The sequence below is a fragment of the Cheilinus undulatus genome, linkage group 2 (genome assembly GCF_018320785.1).
Source record: "Cheilinus undulatus linkage group 2, ASM1832078v1, whole genome shotgun sequence".
Taxonomy (NCBI): domain Eukaryota; kingdom Metazoa; phylum Chordata; class Actinopteri; order Labriformes; family Labridae; genus Cheilinus; species Cheilinus undulatus.
This window is the reverse complement of record NC_054866.1, coordinates 16,998,920-17,022,076: the sequence shown is the minus strand read 5'-3', so window position 1 is coordinate 17,022,076 and position 23,157 is coordinate 16,998,920. Positions and strand designations below refer to the sequence as shown.

Below are 23,157 nucleotides of genomic sequence, written 5' to 3'. Positions count from 1 at the left end.
GTACAGAGATAACCAGTTCTTTCAGCCCCGGACCGTCATATTAACATTGACAGAGATTGGGGACCCCCTATATCCTGACATTAAAACATCTGATATTATGCAAGCCCAATAGGTCTTTCCCAAAGCTGGTGTAAGAACAAAGCCAAAGAGCAAAACAGCCTTAAAAAATTATAATATTCTTTGTTTTTTGTCTAAAATTACCTGTTAACTTTAAACCCTGATTCTAGTACAGGCCTCTGAACAAGCGTATCGACAGAAATTTCAAGGAAAACATCTGGCTATTTGTAAAGTTGAAGTAAAATATGAGCTGCTGGTTTTAGTCCAGACTATGGATGACCTCAGTTTGCAGGGGTGGTTGGGGTCTCCCTCTGCAGCGTGGGATTCTGGTCTGAAGCCAAACACATCATGAGCGCTCTCAGAATCTCATCTGCTTCATATTTGCTTTGCACTTTTGTTTATTATTTAAACCATAAGGGGCGGAGACTTGTTGGGATAGTTGTAGATTTTTAGGGGTTAAAGGACAAGGGGAGGGATGAAGCTTGGGAAGAAAGTTCAAGAACATTTAATGACTGATTAGAAGAAGAGTGAAGACCGAGTGCTGGTTGAGCTGTGTACATTTGGTGCAGACGGAGCAGTGCTTGGATAGGGAGGAGCAGAAAATGAGCTGGAACAATGAGATCAGCATTCTCACATGCAGTGTAATGGAGAGACAAGGACAGAGCCGCACAACAGCTGTGTTAACCAATTAGCACACCTTATGCTTGTGCAAAAAACCTCCAGGGCCTCTGTGGGAAGTGGTTTCAGACCACTTACCCAGACAGTGACAGGCAGCCTCATCAGCCCCAAGGCTTGTACTTCATTTGCACAGACTTGCAAGAAAAGACTTGCTGGAAAGTGTTGATTAAAAAACAAGAAAAACATCAGTGAGGGAAACCATTTAAGCCATCCACCCATTATCTATCAGGAAATGGAATTCTATTTCAGAGTTTTGCTCTCGAGTGAGGATAAAATGGAGTATAAGATTAACAGATGGATTGATCAGCAGTAATGTGGACTGTTATGGGGAAGCTGAACCTTGAGCAAGGCTTTCCATGTATAAATTCATCTTAATTTAATTTACAGCCGTCACATATGGTCATGAGCTTTGAGTAAATATCGAAAATTAGATCTTGGATACAACTTTTCCTCCTTACGGTGGCTAGGCACAGTCAGAGATAGGTTGATGAGCTCAGTTATCTGATGGAGTTTGGACTAGAGCCGCTATGTACATGCTTTGAAAGAAGCAAGTCGATGTGGCTCACAATTGTCACTGAATTCTGCTGTTTCAATCAGACCTGTTGCCACAGATGTATAAAATCAAGCATCTAGCCATGCAGTCTCCATTTGCAAACATTTGTGATGGGCCTTTCTGAAGAGCTCAGTGACTCCAAGCATGGTACTTTGATGGCTGTCACCTTTGCAATAAGATAATTTGTGAAATTTTCTCCCTGCTAGATATTCTACAGTCAACTGTAAGTGATATTATTAGAAGTAGAAGACTTTAGGAACAACAGCAACTCAGCCACAGATCGGAACACCACATAACATTATAAAGCAGGGTCAACACCTGCTAATGCAAATGGCACTCCCCTGATTCCATAGCTTAATAATAATAATAATAATAATAATAATAATAATAATAATAATATCTTGAATTTATATAGCACCTTTCAAGAAACCCAAGGACGCTTTACAGGAACACAAGAGAACATAAGAGTTCTGAACTTTCAGTTGGCATTAATGTAATCATGAAAACTGTGGTGGGAACTTCATGGCATGGGTTTCCATGAATGAGCAGCTGCATGCAAGCCTCACATCACCAAGTCCAATGCCAAGTGTCTGATGGAGTGGTATGAAGCACACTGACTGGATTGTGGAGCAGTTGAAACATGTTCTGTGGAGTGACGAGTCACTCTTCTGAGTTTGGCAGTCAAGTGGCCAGGTCTGAGTTTTGTGGATGCCAGGAGAATGTTAACTGCCTGACTGCATTGTGCCAACTGTGAAGTTTGGTGGAGGAGGGATAATGGTATGGGGCTGGTTTTCAGGGTTTGGGCTAGGCCCCTTATCTCCAGAGAAGGGCAATCTTAATGCTTCAGTATAGCTAGATGTTTTTTATCAAGGCAATGCTATGCTTCCAACTTTGTGGCAATTTTTTGGGGAGGCAATTTTCTTTTCCAACATGACTGTGCCCTAGTGCACAAAGCAAGGACTATAAAGACATGATTTGATGAGTTTGGTGTGGAAGAACTTGACCTGACCTCAACTCCACTGAGCACTGTTGGGATGAACATCAGTGCCTGACCTCATAAATGGTCCACAGAATTCTGTGGAATCTTGTGGAAAGCTTTCCAAGATGAGTGGAGGCCGTTAAAGGGAGCCAACTCCATGTTAAAGTACATGTATTTGAATACAATGTCATTATAGTCGCTGACAGTGTAAATGCCAGGTGGCTGAATTCTTTTGCCCATATAGTGTGGTGGCCTCCCTTTGAAGGTCTTTGGGCACATCCAACAGGGAGGAGACCCCAAAGGCCCAGACCCTTCCGGAGGGGTTATATGTCCTGTTCTGGCCTGGGGATGCCTCAGGATGCCCTAGAAGGAGCAAGAAAACATTGCAGGGGTGAGGGAATTTTGGCTAACCTTGCTTAACCTGCTGCCACCACATCCCAGCCCCAGATAAGTGGAGGGCAATGGATAGATGAAGGGTTAGGTTGGGTTTATAGAAAGCTGGTCCCTGCTGTCATTGGTATAAAGATAGAGTACATTCAGGACAGGTCACCAGACAATCATAGGACTGATTACATGCCATCCCATTTCAGGGCTGATACATGATGGAGTACATACTAGACTGACCAATGTGTATCAGTGGTCTCACTGCTTTGAATAGTGTTTTGCACCTGTGTGGATGATCTGATGGCTGAATGAGCTGCCCATCTGCCACTGCTCATCATGAAGAGGATGAGGGTATGTTAGGATGAGTTATTCAGGACAGCTTTGATCTTCTCCTCAAAGCAACATCATGTAGGAATTCCATTTGGTGCGCTTTGGTTCCCAGCGAAGGTCTCTGAGTGCAGCTGCACTGTTGTGAGGCACACATGGTGCTGCTATGCCTCCCTCTCAGACAGCTTACATTTGTTGACCACCAAAAGCTGAGAAAAGACATTGTGAGAAGCGAAAGATCCGAAACTGCCAGGGTACCATAATATTACCTCATTTTTTGCAATGGCTTTGTTGCCTTTACTCTATGACATGTTCGCTTTAACATGAGACAATTCCACTAATAATGAGGCAACCTAACATTACATAACAATCTGACATGAATGACTCAACCCAAATTCCAGAAATGTTAGGACACAGCGATTTCAAATCTCATAATATTATGATATTATCATATTTTATCCATAATTGAACATAAACATATATCAGATGTTGAGACTGAGACATTTTGCTCATGGAAATTAGAGGCTCATTTTGAATTTGATGGGAGCAACACATCTCAGAAAAGTAGGGATGGGATGGAACAGGCTGGAAAAGTAAGTGGTACTAATTAAAAACAGACATCAGGAAAGGCACTATCAATGTTGAAAATTATATGATTTAGAGCAACATATGCTACCATCCAGACAAAGTCTCGTTCAGGAAATGCCTTGCATATGTCTGCGAGACATTTGCCGCATCCGTCACAACAGCATAGCTTCACAGAGTCCTGGTACAGCACTGGCCTGTCTACAGTCCAGACTTTTCCCCAATAGAAAACATTTGGAGCCTCATAAAATGAAAAATCTGTTGAGCAGCTAGAATCCCACTACATACAAGAATGGGACAATATTCCTGTCCAGCATGTGGGCTCCTCACTTCCTGGATGTTTACAGACTGTCGTTTAAAGAAGACGGAATGCTACAAAATGGTAAACATGGATTTGTTTCACACATCCATCTGGAAAAGCTTCATTAGGAAACGTTTGGGAAAAGGCAGAGACTTTGACAAAAACTCGGAGTGTGATTGGATGAACATTCTGTCACATCTCTACGGGCCAATCAGAGCAACAAAACACATGATGTAGCTGCTATCGAGCATGCTTGCACAGCTACCGAAGAATAACGCGAAACATGGCGACTGTAGACATGTAGGTACTCGACTTTTGTCGTTTTCGAAAAGAAAACAACTCACTGCTGTTCTTTGTTCTTCTTTAAATGTTCTTGTTCTTCTTGTTTAAATGTCAAGTTCTGGTAAAACTGGTGCTTTAGCAGCATCCATGCTAAGCTCTTCCGCCATAATAGCACCGGCCTCTTGCTCTTGCTTGTTTACGTCACGACTCTGCCGTGCCTGAAAGTGCTGCCCCTCATTGCTGATTGGTCCTGTCGCTCTCTAACTGGGCCCAAATGGTTCAGATGGGAGCTTTGCGAGATGGATTCGCAGTGAAAAATAAGGAAACGGGCATATCCATCTGCTTTGCAAGGTTATGTGTTACTGGTGTTACTTAAACAGTATTTTGAAACTTGTCATGTCTCTCCTCTAAAAGAGGTAGAATCACAACTTTTTAAAATGAATAACTTTTCAAAGAACAATACTTATTGACTCTATAAGTGTTTGTGACAAAAGTAAAAAGAAGATGTCCACCAGTAATGTTCTAGGGCTTGAATTTTGAATTCCCAAGTATTTCAATGAGTGCTCTAAAGGGTTATGCCTAAAATTTGCTTGTCACGTGGGTGTTTTTTTTCCAAGCTATGCAGCACTTAGTTTCTGTATCATATAATGAAATGTAATCTGTTTTGGGGCTTCTGCTTAATATGGCTTATAATAATAGTTATGAAATATTTTGGCCAACACTTAGACAAATACACTTGCTGAGATTAAAGTTGTAGCAGTGAACATGGTGAAATCAGCAATGACCCAAGCTGCTATCTTGAATAAACACAGTTATGTCCTATTTCAGTCGCTGTTTACCATCGAAGCAGATTGACAACCTGGGTCAATTTTTGTCCCCAAACATCTAACTCCCTGGCTGACCTCTCTGTAGAACCCTTTGGGAATGTAAGTAAAACATTTTTAGAGAGCTAAATTTGATCATTGCTTTGCTTTGGGCTGCTGTGGCCTAGATTCCTGTGGAGTCTCTCTTGAACAGATAAACATTTTTAGCTGCTATCAGAGGGTAATAGTCAAATCCTGGAGAGTGTTATACTTGTTAAGTAAACCTCTTTGTCCTGCAGGTCTCTGCTCCATGAATGTATAGCCACTCAGGGAGCAGATTTGCAGCTCGTTGGTTAATCCTAATGAAGTCTTTCTCTAAACCTCATATGTGTGTTGTCTAGCAGTGATAATCTACGTATTGTTGTATTTTTGAGATAGGAAAATTAAACTTCTGATCTCAGTTTCTCTGTATTTATGGACCAGACCTCAGATCAGCCCTTCGTTGTTGGCCTACTTCATTCTCCGCCAAACCCAGGCGCCCCCTTGGGTTTATATTTAGCTTGGACCATGTTGTTGGAGAGTATAGCTTTAAGTGTTTTTCTCCTCCTGACAGCCATTTCTCATTCCCCAAACTACAGTCTCTTAAGCCCTAAATCCCCTCAGTGTCTCTCTGCCTTTGTCTGTGCATCCCCATAGCTCCCCAGCTGCTGTGTTTATGGCTCTCTGATAAGTGTTGATGTAGTTTCCATTCGCTGCACTGTTACAGTGTTCGCTCTACTTTCTCAGGAGGTAACAGTTCACAGAGGCCATGGTTCAGTTTGTACCTCAGTTTGGTGTTTACAGAACGAAATGAGCTCAGCAGGAAAAACACAAAAAAGTCAGATGCATATTTTGACTTTATTTTATTTTAAACAGACGAGTGCAAAATACATATAGTTCCATGCAAGGGCATAGGAATGACTTTAACACTGGGGGGGACACATATTGGAAACCTGACCGATCCATAAATAGTTTGAGCAGAAATATGTCATAAATTAACTACACTACAAAACATTCACAAAATGCTATGTGATCTTTTACTCTTTCTTCTTTTTTCAAATGTTTCTTGGAAAAATAGTGCTGTGCACAGCTATATAAATGCATGTATAATATCTGTATGTATATGTTTAATGATCTTAAGATGTGGGCAAACCACCCAGAAAAAACACTTCTCCCTCTTCCTCTTGAACAAAATGGCTTGAGTCTTTAATCAAAGCATAATGATTATGAGCTGTCAAGGTACAGCTGCTGAGCACAAAGGTGGTTGATTTTAAAACTAAACAAGAAAAAATCCACTTATGTGTCACTATGGAGTAGAATTTCACCATATAAGTGTGCAGAACACTAGTGGGGTGTTCTAGTGCAGCTGATAATCTAATCATAACCTAACCCAAACCTTATTGCACTGTGGAAATAATGAAATAATTATTGAAAATTGATCTATAAAAAATCAACTAGACATCAGTCCTCACCTGTTCTCCTTTCTGAGTCTATTATTATCAATAATATGATTTTTAAACCTTACCCCACACCCTGAAGCTCCATCTGCCTCTCCTGTCTCTTCCTTGAATGTATGACAGTTCTTCTCATGATAAAATTGTTTATGTTTAAAAAGTATTAATGGGCTAATACATATTTCACTAATCAGTTTAAGACCTCACCTGAGCTTCCACAGTCTCTCCACCTTTCATTGCTTCAACTGCCTCGCTACTCTGTATTCTCTTGATAAGACATTGTTGCACATTATATCTAATATAATGACATACTTGTTGATAAATGGTCGAGTATGATCAGTAGCGCCGCCAGGATGACAATTGAACGTACGCACAATAACCATTCCAGCGCATGAATGACACCTCTAGGACAAGAGCGCACCTACAAACAGGTGCACAGAGAGAGAGAGAGAGAGAGACTAATGCTGCAAGTACTGCACCAAAACTTAGATTAACCACATGCAGCCAGAAAACTGCCCCTAAAAGCATCAGACAGCTTTAAGAGCAGCAAAGAGAAGAGCAACTAGAGTTACTAGAGAAATTCCACCACTTATAAGTAATAAAAAGCCAGAAGATGGAAAATTCAGAGGACAGGTGTATGCTACATGTAGGTCTCACGTTTTATGAACATTGCTGTGCGTTTTCCACTCTTACTATAGTTACTTCCAATGTTTTAAAGTTGCGCCAGCTCATCCCTGGCAAAACAACGCAAAGAGTGATTTTGCGTTAAAATGCTAGTGTTTTGTGTTGTAATGCTTGTGTTTTGTGTTGGTGGTTTTGTTGGGTGTATTGTGAGGGTTTTACGTGGATAAGGGATTGTTAGTGTGGTGTTTATGTTGTGTTTTGCTTGCAGCGGTTCCGGCACCGTGAATTAGAGTTGAGAGGGCTTTGGTGACTCTGCGGGCCGTGCCATCCAACTGTTTGTGTGTTTAAGTCAGTAACCAGCACTGAAGGGACCATGCAGTAGTGGCATAATATTGATACAGACATGTCCCTAGCGTCCCAATTCTATGCCCCTGGTTCCATGTAGTGTTTTCTTTAACTTCTTGTGATAGAGATTGTGCTTGCTTGGTTTTGATTTGTCTGTTTTTTCTTTGGGTTTTTTTTTTGTTTGCTTGCTGTTGGATAACAGTCCCAAGCATTTACACCTCCTGGACTGGGGTGTGGGAAACGTCATATGCAAATGCCTTTTTCTCCACTCAGTCCTATTTGAAGTACAGCTGTATGCACCAAACTATGTGTTCCAGTCACGAGGGTTTGGACGAATACAAATATCATTATCCTCAATTACTTTCCATGCATCGTAGCTGTGCAGACTTTTTTTTTTTTTTTAAAGATTTGTTTTTGGGCTTTTTAATGCCTTTATTAGATAGAGGAGGACAGCAGATAGAGTCAGAAACAGGGTCAAGAGCGGGGGCAAGACATGCAGCAAAGGGCCTCAGGCCAGACTCGAACCCGGGCCGCCCGCGTACATGGGGAGTGACTTTAACCACTAGACCACCTACTCCCCAGCTGTGCAGACTTTTTAAGTACACACAGGCTATTTGGTATCTAACTATACCATCTAATTTAGGTAGTCACACTCTCATTTCAAGTAAAATGTGCTGCTGCTTGACAGATTTGCTTTACTTATTACAAGCAATTAAAGCCTCAATTTTGCTTTTTATTTCTTGGATTGAAATGTTTCTCTGGACTTTCAAGGTGACTGCAGCTTATGATAAGTGTTACAGAATAGTTTTGGCAAGAAATGAGAAAAAACACTTCAGTTTTTGATGTGTTTTGGTTATGTAACTCTTTTGCTCTAAAAATAATATAAAAGGTTCAGTTTCTTTAAGTTCAGTGTTTTTCCATTTTCAACTTAATTATAAGAGACTGTGTGAGACACAGCTGTGATTATGTTGGAAAGCCAAAGCTTTAACTTCCTACACTGTCACATAATGACAGTGGAAGTAAATTAATGCAACGATTGTTGTATCATAGAGAATGAATTACAGCTAATAGTTGCAAATATGGTAACGTTGTCATCCTGCCTTCTGTCACTTTGAGAAGTGTGGAAATTGAGGTGTTTATATGAGAGGAAGAGATTGTCTGAGTTGTATAATGTCTGGTGTTATTATGTGCTGAATAATAATTATGTTATTTTCCTACAAAAGGTTAACCTGGCATGCCAGATAGACTGTTTGCATGGGTATATTTCATAGTCATCTAGGAAACATCCCATACAAAGTTTTTGAGAAGGGCAGGACTTTAAAAAAAAAAGTCATGGAAGGTGATTGGACGAACATTCTGTCTGTCACGTTCATTACGGGCCAATCAGAGCAACAAAACAAACTGAGGTGGTAAGCATGTGTAGCTCTTGTGCTGGCCTGAGCTATACAGGCTGGCATTGCCGTAGTGTTTGAAGGGCAAAGCTAATCAGTGGCTAAAATTTATGCCAAAGCCTATCCGGAGACTTGGGAGCCATTGTATACATTGGCTTACTGTACAACTCAAGTCAAATCCACTCATAATGATTGTAAACTCAAGTTAAAGCGGATTAGGAGAAGAGCGAAAACACATTTTCCTTCATGAAAAGCTTGAAGTGCTGTTCTTTGCTCTTTATTTTAAAAAGAAATGTGGTCAAGTTGTGGTAAAACTGCCACTACACTATAGCTACATCCAAGCTATTCACTATACTGGTGTCAGCCATTGCTGTGGGCTTAAAGTGCAACTAAAACCCACCCATAATTACATTCTCATTCTCCTCAAAAGACACTGATTTGTCAGAACCGTCTTGGTTCAGCAAAAGTGTTGTAGACAGGAGCTTAATGAGATGGATTTGCATGATGACATTATGGCAAATCAGTCTGCTTTGCAACATTAACATATGGTGAAAAAACTCACAGGGTATTGCTAAAAAATAAATATTATGAGACCCAGTCAAATTATTGTGTGTTTTTGCAAAAAAAAAAAAAAACAAGGAGCAGCAGACCAGCAATCCTATCCCTGAAAAGCACAAGCACTGACATTTACTTGTTTTTCACTCCAGTTTGAAGGCAGTGCTGTCAGCGCCTCCCTCCAGTGGAGCATTGGACCTCTCGGGTATCCCTCTGACGGCTCGGGACATGGAGCGTCTGTGTTCACACCTGCAGCGTCACGCCTCCATCGTGGTCAGTCTGGAGCTGGGCTTCACAGAGCTGACGGATGAGGCTTTTCTGCTGCTGCTGCCCACACTGGCATCCCTGCCACACCTGGAGACGCTTGCACTAAATGGAAACAGGCTGACCAGGGCGATCCTGAAGGAGCTGACTGATGCTCTAAAGGTCAGAAAGTCACATAACAGTGTAGTGCTTATAGATGACATCTCTCCTTAGACTTTATGCAAGTATGACAGATCATGGTAGCCACTTGGATGGGCAGTTTTAGTCATTTTGATATTGTCATTACCTTATGGAAAAGGTACCCAAATGCCTGCAAATTATTTATATCTTTACTGTAGAAAATTAAGTTAGACATGTGCCTCCAGGACCTTAAAAATGGACACTTTAAAATGAGGGATGATGTGGACTGACTTACTTTTGGAGCCAGCCTCAAGTGGAAACTCCAGGAACTGCAGTTTTTGAACTTTCCAGGTAGCTTCTTTTGCTGCTAGATGAAAACTTGGCCAACCAAGATATTTTTTTCATGATTTGGGTGGCTCTATTTTACGATGATGATGATAGCTGTTTTTTAAAACGATACTTGATTATTTATTTTCTCTACCTTAGGATCCAGGCAGTTTCCCTAGTGTGACGTGGATCGACCTGGGCAACAACGTGGACATCTTCTCCTTGCCACAGCCCTTTCTGGTCAGCCTGAGGAAGCGATGTCCCAAACAAGGGAACCTCCCCACCATCCTGGAATTTGGAGAAAGCCAGGCCAGTGACCCCCCTGAGAGGCTGAGGGGTCTGGGGGAGGAGGATGAAACAGACGATACCAACCGGACAGAGAGCATGGGCGAGCTGCGTTCAGAGGTAGAGGAGGAGCTGGATGGAGAGATGGAGATAGAAGAGATGATGGAGGAGCTGCTGGACTTTGACCGGGAGGTGCAGGGGAAGGAGGATGAAGATGAGAGCATGTGGACAGTGGAGGAGCAGAGGAGGGTGGGGAGGAGGCGGTGCAGGAGGAGAGGGGAGGAAGAAGATGAGGAGGAGGAGGAGCAGAGGAAAAAGCAGCTGCCAGCAAGGAGGGCAACAGTGGTGGAGGAGGACGATGACACACAGAGCCGCTCCTCCCACATGTCCTGCTCCAGCCAGTCACAGCTCTCCTCTGGAGCATTGGAGCCAATGCGAGCGGAGGAGGACTATGATTTAGACGAGACAACCGACCAATCAGATCACCTGACCTGAGTGCTGCTACCTGCTAATGTTTTTCCCTCTGTTGTCCAGTCTGGTCTGCAAGACTGAGCATGCTCAAAGTCAACAAGGAAGCTGCATTTGAGTGAAGTAAACAAGTTAACTCTTGCTGCTCTCTCCACTGATCTGAGGTCAGATCCTTGAAGGCTGACCAAGGTGACTCTCTGTGACTGTGGCAGGAGAAGACAGTCCCTTTCAGGACATCTGCTTTACTGAACTTTTTCCTATTTATAGTAGGCTATAATAGACCATGTTTCCATGGCGGCCATGTTCCCATGACATTACGCTCAGCATGGAAAACACAAATACTGTCATCAGTTTGTATTTTATTATTCCTGGTCATATAAGCATATAGATTCTGATTTCTATTTATCCCCTTCAAGTTGCAAATCACCTTCCATAACAGTGGATACTGAAAATTCAGAGGGAGATTGGACTACATTTAAATATGTCAAATTAACCCTTTAGCTGTCATCAAATCAAAGGGAACATTTAATCATAGAGACAACAGAAAAGGCCTGAATGAAAAAGACATTCATTTTAAACATATATATGACCCTAAGTAAGAGTCACTGGCTGTTTCCATGGTAACAAGGTTGCATAAACCATGCAGCTCTATCTGCAGGCTTCACTGGTATTTACACTGCACTATTTCATCAATGTAGCCAATAACCAAACTACAGATGCTTTTTTAAAGATTTATTTGGGGGCTTTTTTTATGCCTTTATTGATAGCAGAGGATAGATGTGGAAACAGGGACAAGAGAGACATGCAGGAAAGTGCCTCAGGTCAGATTCGAACCCAGGCCGACCACATACATGGGGCGTGCCTTAAATTGCTTGGCCAGCTGCGCCCCAAACTATAGATTTTTTTAAAGTTACCTCAAACATCATAATTATATTATTGCTGACTATTTGAGAAGTGTTTTTTCATCAAACTGTGTGTTTTAGTATCAGATTGGATTGCCAGTTGTTATCAATTGTACAATTAACAGTTCATGGCACAGTTGTCTTAACCTCAGTATTGTGGATACAAGCAACGATTTAGTTTATGTTTTGATTTTACAAAATCTTTTTAGAATACCAGTATTTTCATTAATGCAGCTATTGATGGGGAATCGACATTAAACTGCAGTGATGATACAATAATCCATCTATTCCATTTAAAATGTATTATATTTATAAACATCAAAGAGTTAGCCAAGAGGTTGTACTAAGAAAATAGACAAACATCACATTTTATTGATTTATTTAATTTATTTATTTATTTGGATCCTCATTAGTCACTACCAAAGTAGCAACTACTACTACTTCATAAAAACACAATTAAACACAAAGTCATTAAATTATCATGAAACTAATGGTGCATTTCCACCAAATGGTTTGGTTCAGTTCAGTTCTGTAACATAAAACCTTAATCTCATATGCATTTTCACAGCCAACATCCATCCAGCCTTACTTGTAGCAATGGTAATCCAAGCTTTCCAAGAACTGTGGTTAATCACAGTTAACTCATGATTTCACAAGACTGGCATTTACTTTTTGACATAGGGCCAGATAGGTTTGGATTTTTCCCCGTTAATAATAAAATCATCATTTATAAACTGCATTTTGTATTGACTTGAGTTGTCATTATGAGATATTAAAATTGGTTTGGTGATCCGAAACATTCAAGTGTGATAAATATGCAAAAAAATCAGGATTCAGAAAGGGGGCAAATACTTTTTCATGGCATTGTACTTAAACCTGACACATGTAGCGATGTGCAGTCACATGAGATCTGCATGCACAAAATGTGTCATCATTAGTATGCAATAATGCATTGTCTTAACAAGCCTGTGTGGCTGGGGGAATACTTCTGATTAACACATAGGCTCAAAACAAAGCAGCAACCTTCATGGTTGAAAAATGAATCCATCGAAGAAGAACAGTCTCTACAGCAGAAGTAAACATGTTCACAGCCTGGTTAAACAAAAGATTTTGGTCGGAGCGTTTTAGTTCAGTAGAAAAAAATGTCACATTATCCATTTTTACTGCTGTCACATGGGAAGAAATGATTTTTTCAACTAACCAACCGGCTGTAGTGTGTCCAGCTCCACTCTTTTTGAACCAAATAGGTATACACTTGGGACCTCAGCAGAAGGGTGCCAGCAAAGTTGGACAGTACAGATTGGTATTTTGGTACTTTTCCCAACTTTTGGCTGTTGAAATGCAAGTAGTGGGGTACCCAGCTGGAAGGAACTGAACCATACCACATGGTGCAAAATGCAGCTTAACATTGGACCTTGCATACAGTCTGCACAATTAATGTGACATGATAGGTGCAAATACATCCAGTGAATGTCCCTCAGGCTTAAATAAATATGCTCCAAATGGACAGTAATGTATTTTGTTAATACAAGCCTATTCTATTCTGTCTGTGATTATCATGCATAAGTGATAGCTAAATGAAGGAAATCAAACCTGTTTTTTAACATGAAATGTAGTCTGGATTCTCAGTATCCATTGTCTTTGTAGTCACTTTCCATTCAGGAAGTCATAATATAAAAAAAGTGTTCAGATTCTTCGTGTGTAAAACAAATGATGAAGAATATTACACTATGAATTATGACTAATTGTATTTCCCACTCTGAGTGTGACATCACAGGAGCATGGCTGCCGTGGGAATATGGTCTATTAGACTGTTGATGCATATGATAGGATAGACTGGGTTATTATATCACGTGGGGCTTTTATGTACAGACTTTCAACCTTTATTCAGGTCCTTTCCTCCTGCTAACCCTGCTAATACCTACATGTGCCTGTCACACGTTCCCCTTACTGCTGTGTGTTAGAAAACTAAGATACACACAAACTAATCAGGTCCCTTTAACACTTTGAGAGAGGTTTTTGCCAAACACTAGAAGAGGAAATGTTTAAAATGTTTCTCTCCCACATAACACTGATGAAAGGAAGCCAGATGGATCAGAAGGAAGCTGGTGATCAAAAGGTTGCTTCGTGGAAGTCAGTTTCCTCATATGAGAAGAACAGATGCATCATGATTTGGTGGGTGAGAAATAAATCAGAAGATGAAATTAGTCAGCTGAAACCAAAAGACATAAACAACTGATACAGAAAGAGACCTTGTAAAGGCTTGAGGAAATGTGAAAGTATCCTGATAGATGAGATTAGCGATATTCCATTTAAGATTCTGCTCAGAACGTAGAATCCAAACACATATGACCAGACTTTAGTATGAGAAGTGCTCTGGTTTCTGATTGTTGTATGATTGTAGTCTGAGTAGTTTTGACGAATCACATGTCAGCAGGTTTTTTGTAAAACAGTCCGTATGGAGAACTAAAGCCACCAATCTGACATCAGGCTTTCATTGAAGGTAATCTCTGTCAACAAATATCTTTATATTAGGACAATGAATAATATATTTTAGATCAAATATGTTAAATTGAGCATTAATCTGTTTGGTGCTATGTTACAAAAGTCAACCAGCACAGATTGTCCAACTTCCTGGAACTGAAAATGACCCAACCTCCATTCAACAAACAATTATTTCAAAGTTGCTTTCTACTCATAAGGACATACCTGACAAATCTTTCATATTTACTTTTAACAAATCTGTGTGACAGTGTTGTTGTTGCGTGCAAACTTCAGGGTATAATATGCAACATTTTGAAATGTTAATATAGCTGATATTAAAAAATATCCAAACTAGGTAGATCTGTCTGTAAGGCCTTTCAAAAAGAGGGAAGTCCTCTGGGCTTGTTGTTTTCAGCCCTGTGCTCACTCTCACATAACGGCAATTCCTCCAGCTTGTTTAGGTTTTGATGCTCAAACATGTGTCAGTCACATGACCCCTCCCTGTCCAAAAGCCCTGCCACGATGTAGAGGAAGAGAGACAGCCACACCAATTCAGAGATGTAGTTTGTAGAGGCATAATGGCAGAGTTAAGTTGCAAGATAGTAGGGCTGGCATATATCGAAATTTAAGGTTAAATCACAGTAAGTCCCACTGCAACTTTTAAAACGCAGAAAGTGCAATATTTGAATGTGTGTCAAAATACCAAAAAATACCAAATGTATACATTTTTTGCAGCAGATATGTTATGTTCTACACTTCATGCAAACTTTCAAGTGTCATTGTTTTTAGAATAGCTTACAGACATTTTTTTTGTTTATGTTTGACATGAAATCATCTTTCCATTTAATACAATAGTTCATACCACATTTCTAATTAGTCAAAATAATCACAATTAGATATTTTTTTCCAAATTTTTAAGCCTTAATGTAATTTTCCAAACATTATGTGTGTTGTTATACAATGGCTCACTGCCTGCTTGTTAAGAAATACATCAAACAAGGAATTTAAAAAATAATTGCATAGTAAATTGCAGTCAAAATATTGGGAGAAAAAAATTGCAATTTGATTATTTTTCCAAATCATTGTGCAGTAGAATGGTAAACTGACTTTTCAAACTGAATAAAAGATGTTTTTGGTCTATAATACTTCAAAGAAATAAATACAAAGGGCTGCATATCAGAACGAAGATTAGTTAAAGACTTGACTACTCCCACACTGTAAGACTGAGCAATTGAAGAGTGTAAAAAAAAAAAAAAAGTTGTGTTAGCTTAAAAATCCAAAATAGCTGTTGAAGTTCTATTTTTCTGAGTTGATGTAGCACACTTAAGTTTTAAGTAAACAGTACTAGATCATTCTGAGACTGTTTTTCATTGTTCCCAAAATGCCTTTGACACTTTTGCACCATGAGTGAAGTTACTGACTCAGTGAGAGAAGTCCCACCTGTAGACAGCAACTGTAATAGACAGTGGACGGTACACTCAAAAGAGGAGGACTTCCTGGTTCAGTGTGTACTTTTCATTTATTGTCAGTTGTAGTCCCTGATGTTGGACTACCTCTGTTTCTACAACTTAAAAACTTTGACATCATCAGTTTCAACAAAAATTTGGAGCAGTTTTAACTTGTTTCATTTTACAGTGCAGTAAGAACACAGTGAGGGGACAAAAAGTCATGACAGCAGACCTATTGCCAAATCTGAGAGAAAAATTAGTGATCACAGAGCTTACTCAAATTCCTACCAAAAAGTCATGACTGCGGACCTGTCATCCAAATTTGAAAATAAATAAATAAATAAATCAACACTCTTGGAAATGAGTTCAAATTTCAACTAACATGAGTTGATAGGGGTTGCTGAGGGGACAGTTTATTCAGATCGATAATAAAGTGCAACACCTACAGGGAGGGCTAATCCAAAAACCATATATCATGCCTTTAAGGTTCATAAATTACAAGTAAATCACAAGTAAACTGGTTTGTCAATTTCAGTCTTTTTAACTACCAGAACACAAATTCTAACAGTACATTTACCAATATATGTATTCACAAAAATCTGTAATACACAACACACTGTCAGACCAGATGTCTGTTTTCTGCTTCTGAAATCATAGGGCTACAGAATTAATCACAAAATCATCATCATCACAATAATTACACCATAAAGGGCTGCCTTTATCGCCATGAAAGAAAAACCTCTACATGCGCACACTAGGGACAGCAAACATACTGGTTAAACATTGTCACCCTTGTTAACACCAGAACTACAACTTGGTCAGGCTAATAATTGATGTTTGTATTGACATCAGCTTGTAATACTAGTTAAATGTAGTGTCTAAGCCATACCACAGCTACCTGCCTCTAAATTAATGTGCCAGTGGACAGATGGTAGCTCATAGTTCTGTGTTTTTTGGCAGTATTTTGATCTAGAAAATGGAGATTAAGTTGTCTGTAGGCTGTGTCAGGTTTGTAGCCACATTCTAGACAGACAGGTGTAGCTACAGTCTTCCTTGGTGACCTACAAGGAAGACTGAAGGCTAATACTTTAGCCACACTGTGCAAACCAATTTGATATTCCTTACTTGCAGTTGTGGTGATCCATGTACTCAACTCTGGCTATTTTCTATGTATTACATCTATACCAGTTCAGATTTAATTGCATTGTAGTCAGGCCAAAACCTCCTATCTCCAAAATCATCACTTTTCAGGGAAAGGGGAAAAAACACTGTATTTTTAGTACAATGTAACACCTATTATAATAGTCATTTAGTAGTCAGTCATTGGTTAATAATTTGTAAAACCAACTGAAAGATGGAAATGATGATGATTTATGAAAAAAGCGTAAAAATAATGAAAAATTGAGATAGGAGGTTTTGCCTGAAAACAGCATTTTGCATATCATCAATAGTGAAATCAGTAAACATCCCTAGCATACACAATCCAGAACACGTAACCCCAAAAAGAGCTCTCTATGGGCAAAGCATTCAGGCCTTTGTATTTCCAGCTATCAAGCAGCCACATTCAGTTTGAACTGGGTCAGTTGGGTGATAACTGCAAGGTTAGCAAGCATCGTGACAAAGAAGGGAGAGCAGGGTGAGGAAAATATGTTTGATGGAGAGCCTTGTGAGGGAGAGAAAGAAATTTACAAGGTGCCCTTTAAGACATGCTTTACAGGAACCATAAATTATGACTTATATGCTCATTTCAACATTATTCATTGCACATCATTAAAATATCTGATAATGTTATCACATATTCCAGGTTTTCATGTCACAGAGGCCTAATGGTATCATGTCAGGATAAAATGGTAAATTATCAGAGGAGGCATTAAAGAGTAGGATGCAAAATCATTTGTAGTTGGAGTTGGAGTGGGATGTTTCATATTTGAAATAATGAGGGATTTGATTTTTAAGAAGAAAATGTATATACAGGACAAGATCAGCAAAGAGAGAAAAGGTACCACTTTGTCTGAAGGGCTTGCCAAAATCAACACAACCTGAAAGTTTCTCACAGGGGCTTTAAAAAACAAGTGAATTCTTTCTGCAGAAATCCGCTGATGCCTTGTGCCCTGCTAAAGTATAGTTTTTACTATGTCACATATTAATTCCTCATTGCTTGTCCTCATAAGTCTGAATGATTGGTAACCTCTTGGGATGGGGGGGTCAAAAGATGTGTCAAATGCCCTCTTTTCTGTAAGCATGAGCATTAAACAGAAAGCCTGAGTGAGCGTAAGCTATATATACACAAAATCCTTGAAAAATTCTTGAAATTTTGGAGATGGCTGCATGTGTGGAAAAAAACAGTCAAAATGTTCTGCCCTACTTTACCCCCGACTTTTTCTGCTGGCAACCCATGAAAACTTTTGAGTGAAGTCAAAGTGAGCAAAAGTGTTAAAGTAACAGGAAATAATGAGGAAAATTCATGGCGTGGGTGAGGTGATGATGGCACATCACACAACTGTAATGATTTTCATGAACACGATGAAGCTGCTTCATACTCTTTTCTGCTTTCCATCATTTTTCCGCTGATTGTAAAGTCAGTGAATTTTTCTAATTACATGTATCATTGATAAAAGGCAGAGGTGTCATTCTCCATCTTGGATTTCACAGCGTCTTTTTAACGTCCTGCCCTGCGTCCTGAGACCCCAACAGTAAAAACTTCACGCTGAGGGGCAAATGCGAAGAAGCAAAGCCCCTGAGAAAGATTTCAGGGACAGTAGAATTCTCTAGAAATTTTCAAGAGTGCATATGTGAAATCAGCAAGAAATAGCTGAAACCCAGTTTAGCGATACCTGTTACCTCTGATTGGGGCTTTTGAGCAACAAAAGTCTGGATATGTTGAACTTACCTTACAAAACAGCCCTCTGGTGAATCAAGTAGAAATGTTCATTAGTTAATTTTCTCATAATCAAATTCATATTTCACTCCACAGTACTCTACACTCACCGACAGCCCTGGGTTTTGATACAACCACACCTGCAAATACTGTCCACTGAGTTGCAACTGTTTATATCTACATGTAGTATGTATGTAGCTCTCACCCAGCCTGTGCTTTCCCTTCATGTGCCCAATAAAGTTTGAAGAATCAAGCTGTTATTTTTGGATGTAAAGAGTATATATTGTGCAGGAGTGATTGTCTGGATTGTAGATTGAAGATGAATACCACTTTATTCAAGGATAAATATATGTTAATACCTGCTGTGAGTTCTGTGTGCATTTTTTGTGTTCATGAATTGAGCTTTAAAGCTGAAGCAAAGGAAGACTGGACTATTACTCTGTAGCATTAAAGGATAGTTTCAAGTATATGAAAGCTGGTCCAAAGTTCAAATACATTTTTAATTGCAGCTGTTAACATAAGAAGGGAAGGCCTTTGATAGTATGTTAATGCTTTGAATGTATCATCAGTTAAAGCTCATATGGATGGAAGAAGATTGATATAAAAGAGGATTTTTGTACAGGCTATGATGACATAAATATTAACACAATCGTGCATTTATAATATTCCATTTCAAAATAAACCCTTTAATAGAAGAACCACCGCCCACGCTGAAAAAAAATTAACATGTTCATTTAGTAGTCACAGAAATAATTCAAATTGTTGTGTAAAAAGGCCATTAGTTTGCCCAGACACTAACAATTAGGGCCTGGTTACATAAAGGTGAGCTCCCATATGTGCTACCAGCCTGACTCAGCCCAACTGTAGTTTAATAGTCTCTCTCTGGCAGCTACAATCTCTGCATGGTCACTTCATCACACAGAAACCCAGTGGTCGGACTCTGGTGCTATGGCAGTTACACTAGTATTCATGTAGGTGAAGGCACTGCTGTGGATATAAATGGACACAGCAAAGTAAACAGCAACACATAAGCAAGGACAAAATGACAACATATGCAGCTTTCAATAAGTACACATGAAACACTTCCTACGGGTATTTCTGCCCCACTTGTGATCATGGTGTGATAAGAATCTGTTCATTAATGTGTCTTCCACAGTTTCTTCCAGCAAATAGAATGTCTTTGGCAGCAGAGATCATTTTCTGATGAGAGCAAAGCTCTATCGTCTTTCTGGGGGCAACAGGTGAGTTCTCTCAATGGACAGCAGTTTCTTCTTAGGTCTCCTCCAGAGACCCTGAGGTGTGCCCTTTTCACACCTCAGTGTGAAGTGCTGCAAAGGATCCTGGGATGATGAGTACCTTGGTTTGAAGGGCCCTTTATTTTTTTTAAATTCCCATCAGACATATCAAAGCAAAACAAAAAAATAAAAAATAAATTAAAAAAAACAGACTTTTGCAGTTCTTACTAGGCCTAACTCTTTCTTTGTTGTGTTGGTCCTGCATAAAAGAGGGTTTCATCCCATGTCATCCTTGATGTCATATTGCAGCATTGCAAAAAAGTACCTGGTACCAGGTATTATAGCCAATGAAACGAAAATGAAGTCAAGATGAGTCAAGCCGGTACCACACAGTGGAAAAGCACCACAAGAATGGAAAGCAGCCACTGATAGCTCAAAAATGTGTATCATTTGCTCTCATTTTTACTCCATCTCAATGTCTAATTCACAGAGCATACAACGCAGAAGATATTCACATGCAGTCATACCCAAAAAGTTGTGCTGCTCTGTGCAGGTTGCTCTTGTTTTGTGACTGGGGAGAGGACCAGTCAGAATCTCTTCTCTCTGTGATCAGCTGTACTCTCAGGTGAAGGGAAACTTTTTAAGGTTTATTTTGAAGCCAGACTCTAAAAAGATAATATAGGGTTTGTTGTATGAAACAAAGCTGCTTCCCTGAAAGGAGCAGGTAAGAGCAACTTGACAACAAACCACTCCCATCATTGCTGCATATAGTGCTTCCAGACCATCCTACAGACTTGGATGAAAATCAGCTGCAATGACAAACACTAGCTAGCTAGCTAGTGGTAGCTTCTCTAAATCCCTCTTTAAACACTCACTCTTCATCATATGAAAAATATTTCTCTACAGGCAAAAAAAAATCAAGGCAAAAAGATTTTGTTAATATCTGTGAGTAATTTTTATGGACTTTCTCTTGGGTGATGATGAAGGCCTGGGGATGGGGGGCACCAAATTGGAATGCCGTACAGGACACCAAAATGGCTGGAGCAGGCCCTGCATAATAAGTTGCAAAGATGAGGCACAGTGCAGAGAAGGGCTGCAGAGCATGGATTTTGCAGCAGAGGGTGCTGTTCAGACACATAAGGTAATGGTCTTTAAGTCGCCACATCCCCACTGTGGACCAGGACTACTTCAGGGGACAGGAGTATAATAGGATTTTCCCCACTCTAAAGAGTGGCTTGATAATCAATGAGTATGATTACGAATTGGGATGCAATGGATCCTGGGTTTAAAGATATACGCATAGACGTCTTGAGAAATTACATTTTTCAAGTTCTTCAGACAAATAGTGAAATAAGCAGTGTAATATATTAAGCTGTAGCAGGTGTAGCCAAAAATGTAAGCACATCAGAGCAGTCCTTGCTATAAAAACATAACAAGTCTCTGGCGAGGGCTGTTTAGAATGACGACAGACTGTAGCTCTCGCTGCTACCGTAGAGTATCAGTCATTTAATTTACATTTCTTTTTTTGTTAGAAAAGCTCTTTGGATATCCATAAAAATGAGGTAGATGATGACGATAAGAATCAGAATCTTACGATGACACTTGAACGCCTCTTATAGCTCCACCAATCAGAGACACGCTTCTATCGTCAACAGGAAGCGGAGGAAGCGTCCTTGGAGATGTTGCCAGTTATGCCTTAACTTTCGCCTATCACTATTCCGCACATATGTGTTTATGTTCGAAATAGAGACCGTATCGCCATTGAAACAAAACCTAACTTTTGATCGGAAACGGTCAAAAGTTGTAAAGGTAAAACACGAATGAGCGCCTCTTAAACTACTTCTCCAGCTGTGCTAACGGTAAGTGGCTCGATGGCGCACAGCTAGCTACTTTGTAGTTAGCTCAGATGCTAGCCTAAGAAGCCTCGCTCATCCTTTTTTCTGAGTGTAGTCATTTTTTGCAGGCTATAATAAGATGTTCTGTGACTTTAGCGATACGAAGAGGTGCACATGCCTATGAATATGTTCTATAACTGGCCACTGCAGTTGGTTTTTAACATCAATAAAGCTGTACTGAGAAATTCATCTCATTAAAATAATCTTTTTGGCTGAGCTTAAAGGCAAGACACATGCTCAGTAATCCTCTAGAATGAAGGGTATCATTTTTACAGCATGGGGAAGATTGGTATTAATGCTGAGATTGACCCTGTTTTTTGGCTCGTGTGCCACTGGGTTTATGCACTGTATTAACATTTCTTTATGTTAATGTTTTGTATTTCTACAATCTGCAGTAACAATGACTGCAGCTGCACTCATTGGAGACCAGCTGATCCTCGAGGAGGACTACGATGAGAACTACATTCCCTCTGAACAAGGTACTCATGCTCAAAAGGTTAAAGTTGGGAATGATAAATGGTAACAAACTGTGCCTACATCCTAGGATGATATTACCAGTAGTTTTAATGTGAAGGGTTAGGATGGACTATGTAGCCTAACTGGTAAACACTTGGGGCTTCCTTCCTTGTTAATGAAAATACAGTTTTCAGTGATTTGTCTGATTTTGTTGTTTATTTGAATGCACAAATAACCATCAATATTCTGCATTTCCTCTGAGAAGAGTTTAAAAAAACATAACAGTAGATGTATCTATTCACTACTGAGACATTACTCCAGTAAACACAACCCAATCGCTTTGATTGGAACAGTTTTTTTCTATACATTCTGGAGTTTTTTAGGAGAGATGTTAAAAGTAGATGTACACCCATAGCAATTTCATTAGCCGGTTCTAATTTTCCTTTTTTATTAGTCTGACCTGCTCAAACTGATTTTCTTTCTCTAACAAAGAAAAATTTATCCCCCTAAGATTTTTTTTGTGTGTGTGTGCCTCACCATTTATTTCCTGTATATGTTGTGTTTTATGCATTCATTATCAGTATCAATGTATCAATGATAATATTTCCTGCTAAATAATATGTCTGACTGATAAACTTTTTAATTTCGTCCTCATATGCTGAGGTTGCCTGCAGGAAAACAGTCTGTGTTCACCATCCAATGTTTCAAAGCTTTTTCTCTCTGCTGATAGCGTCTTATGTCAATAATGCAGAGATTTTTGCTTATGTGTATGTGGCTGTAGCATTAGTGGTTGAGTTGCTGTGTGCAAGTCATGAGATGACTCAGTTTTCTATTAGAGGATTAGGCTGAGCAGGCTGAAAACATGGTGGATTTACTTTTTTTTTGCAGATCTATCGGTGCGCCTATGATTCAAAGTCAAAAGTGTAAATATGCATCTACTATATAACGTAGTAATTTAATATTTTAATTGGAGTCTTCTTCTGAAACAGAAACCTGAAAGTCTGAGTGACTCTGTCTTCTGGAAGGTTGAATCCTGTG

The 23,157-nt window shown here is 39.6% G+C and overlaps 2 protein-coding genes across 4 annotated transcripts in view; both read left to right on the top strand.

Annotated features, from left to right (window-relative positions):
* The window catches only part of lrrc75a (leucine rich repeat containing 75A), a 93,050-nt gene extending 74,172 nt beyond the window's left edge, over positions 1-18,878 (top strand). Inside the window, exons 4-5 of the mRNA XM_041814023.1 lie at positions 9,510-9,783; positions 10,228-18,878. Of these exons, the coding sequence (XP_041669957.1) occupies positions 9,510-9,783; positions 10,228-10,848 (895 nt within the window). The 3' untranslated portion in view covers positions 10,849-18,878. The remainder of the gene's footprint in view (positions 1-9,509; positions 9,784-10,227) is intronic.
* Positions 18,879-21,434: 2,556 nt separating this feature from the next.
* LOC121520697 (centrosomal protein of 164 kDa-like) overlaps positions 21,435-23,157 on the top strand; it is a 29,175-nt gene continuing 27,452 nt past the window's right edge. For all 3 annotated transcript variants that reach the window (XM_041804276.1, XM_041804291.1, XM_041804284.1), the window contains exons 1-2: positions 21,435-21,627; positions 22,059-22,142. In XM_041804276.1, coding sequence (XP_041660210.1) covers positions 22,064-22,142 — 79 coding nt within the window. In that variant the 5' untranslated portion in view covers positions 21,435-21,627; positions 22,059-22,063. The remainder of the gene's footprint in view (positions 21,628-22,058; positions 22,143-23,157) is intronic.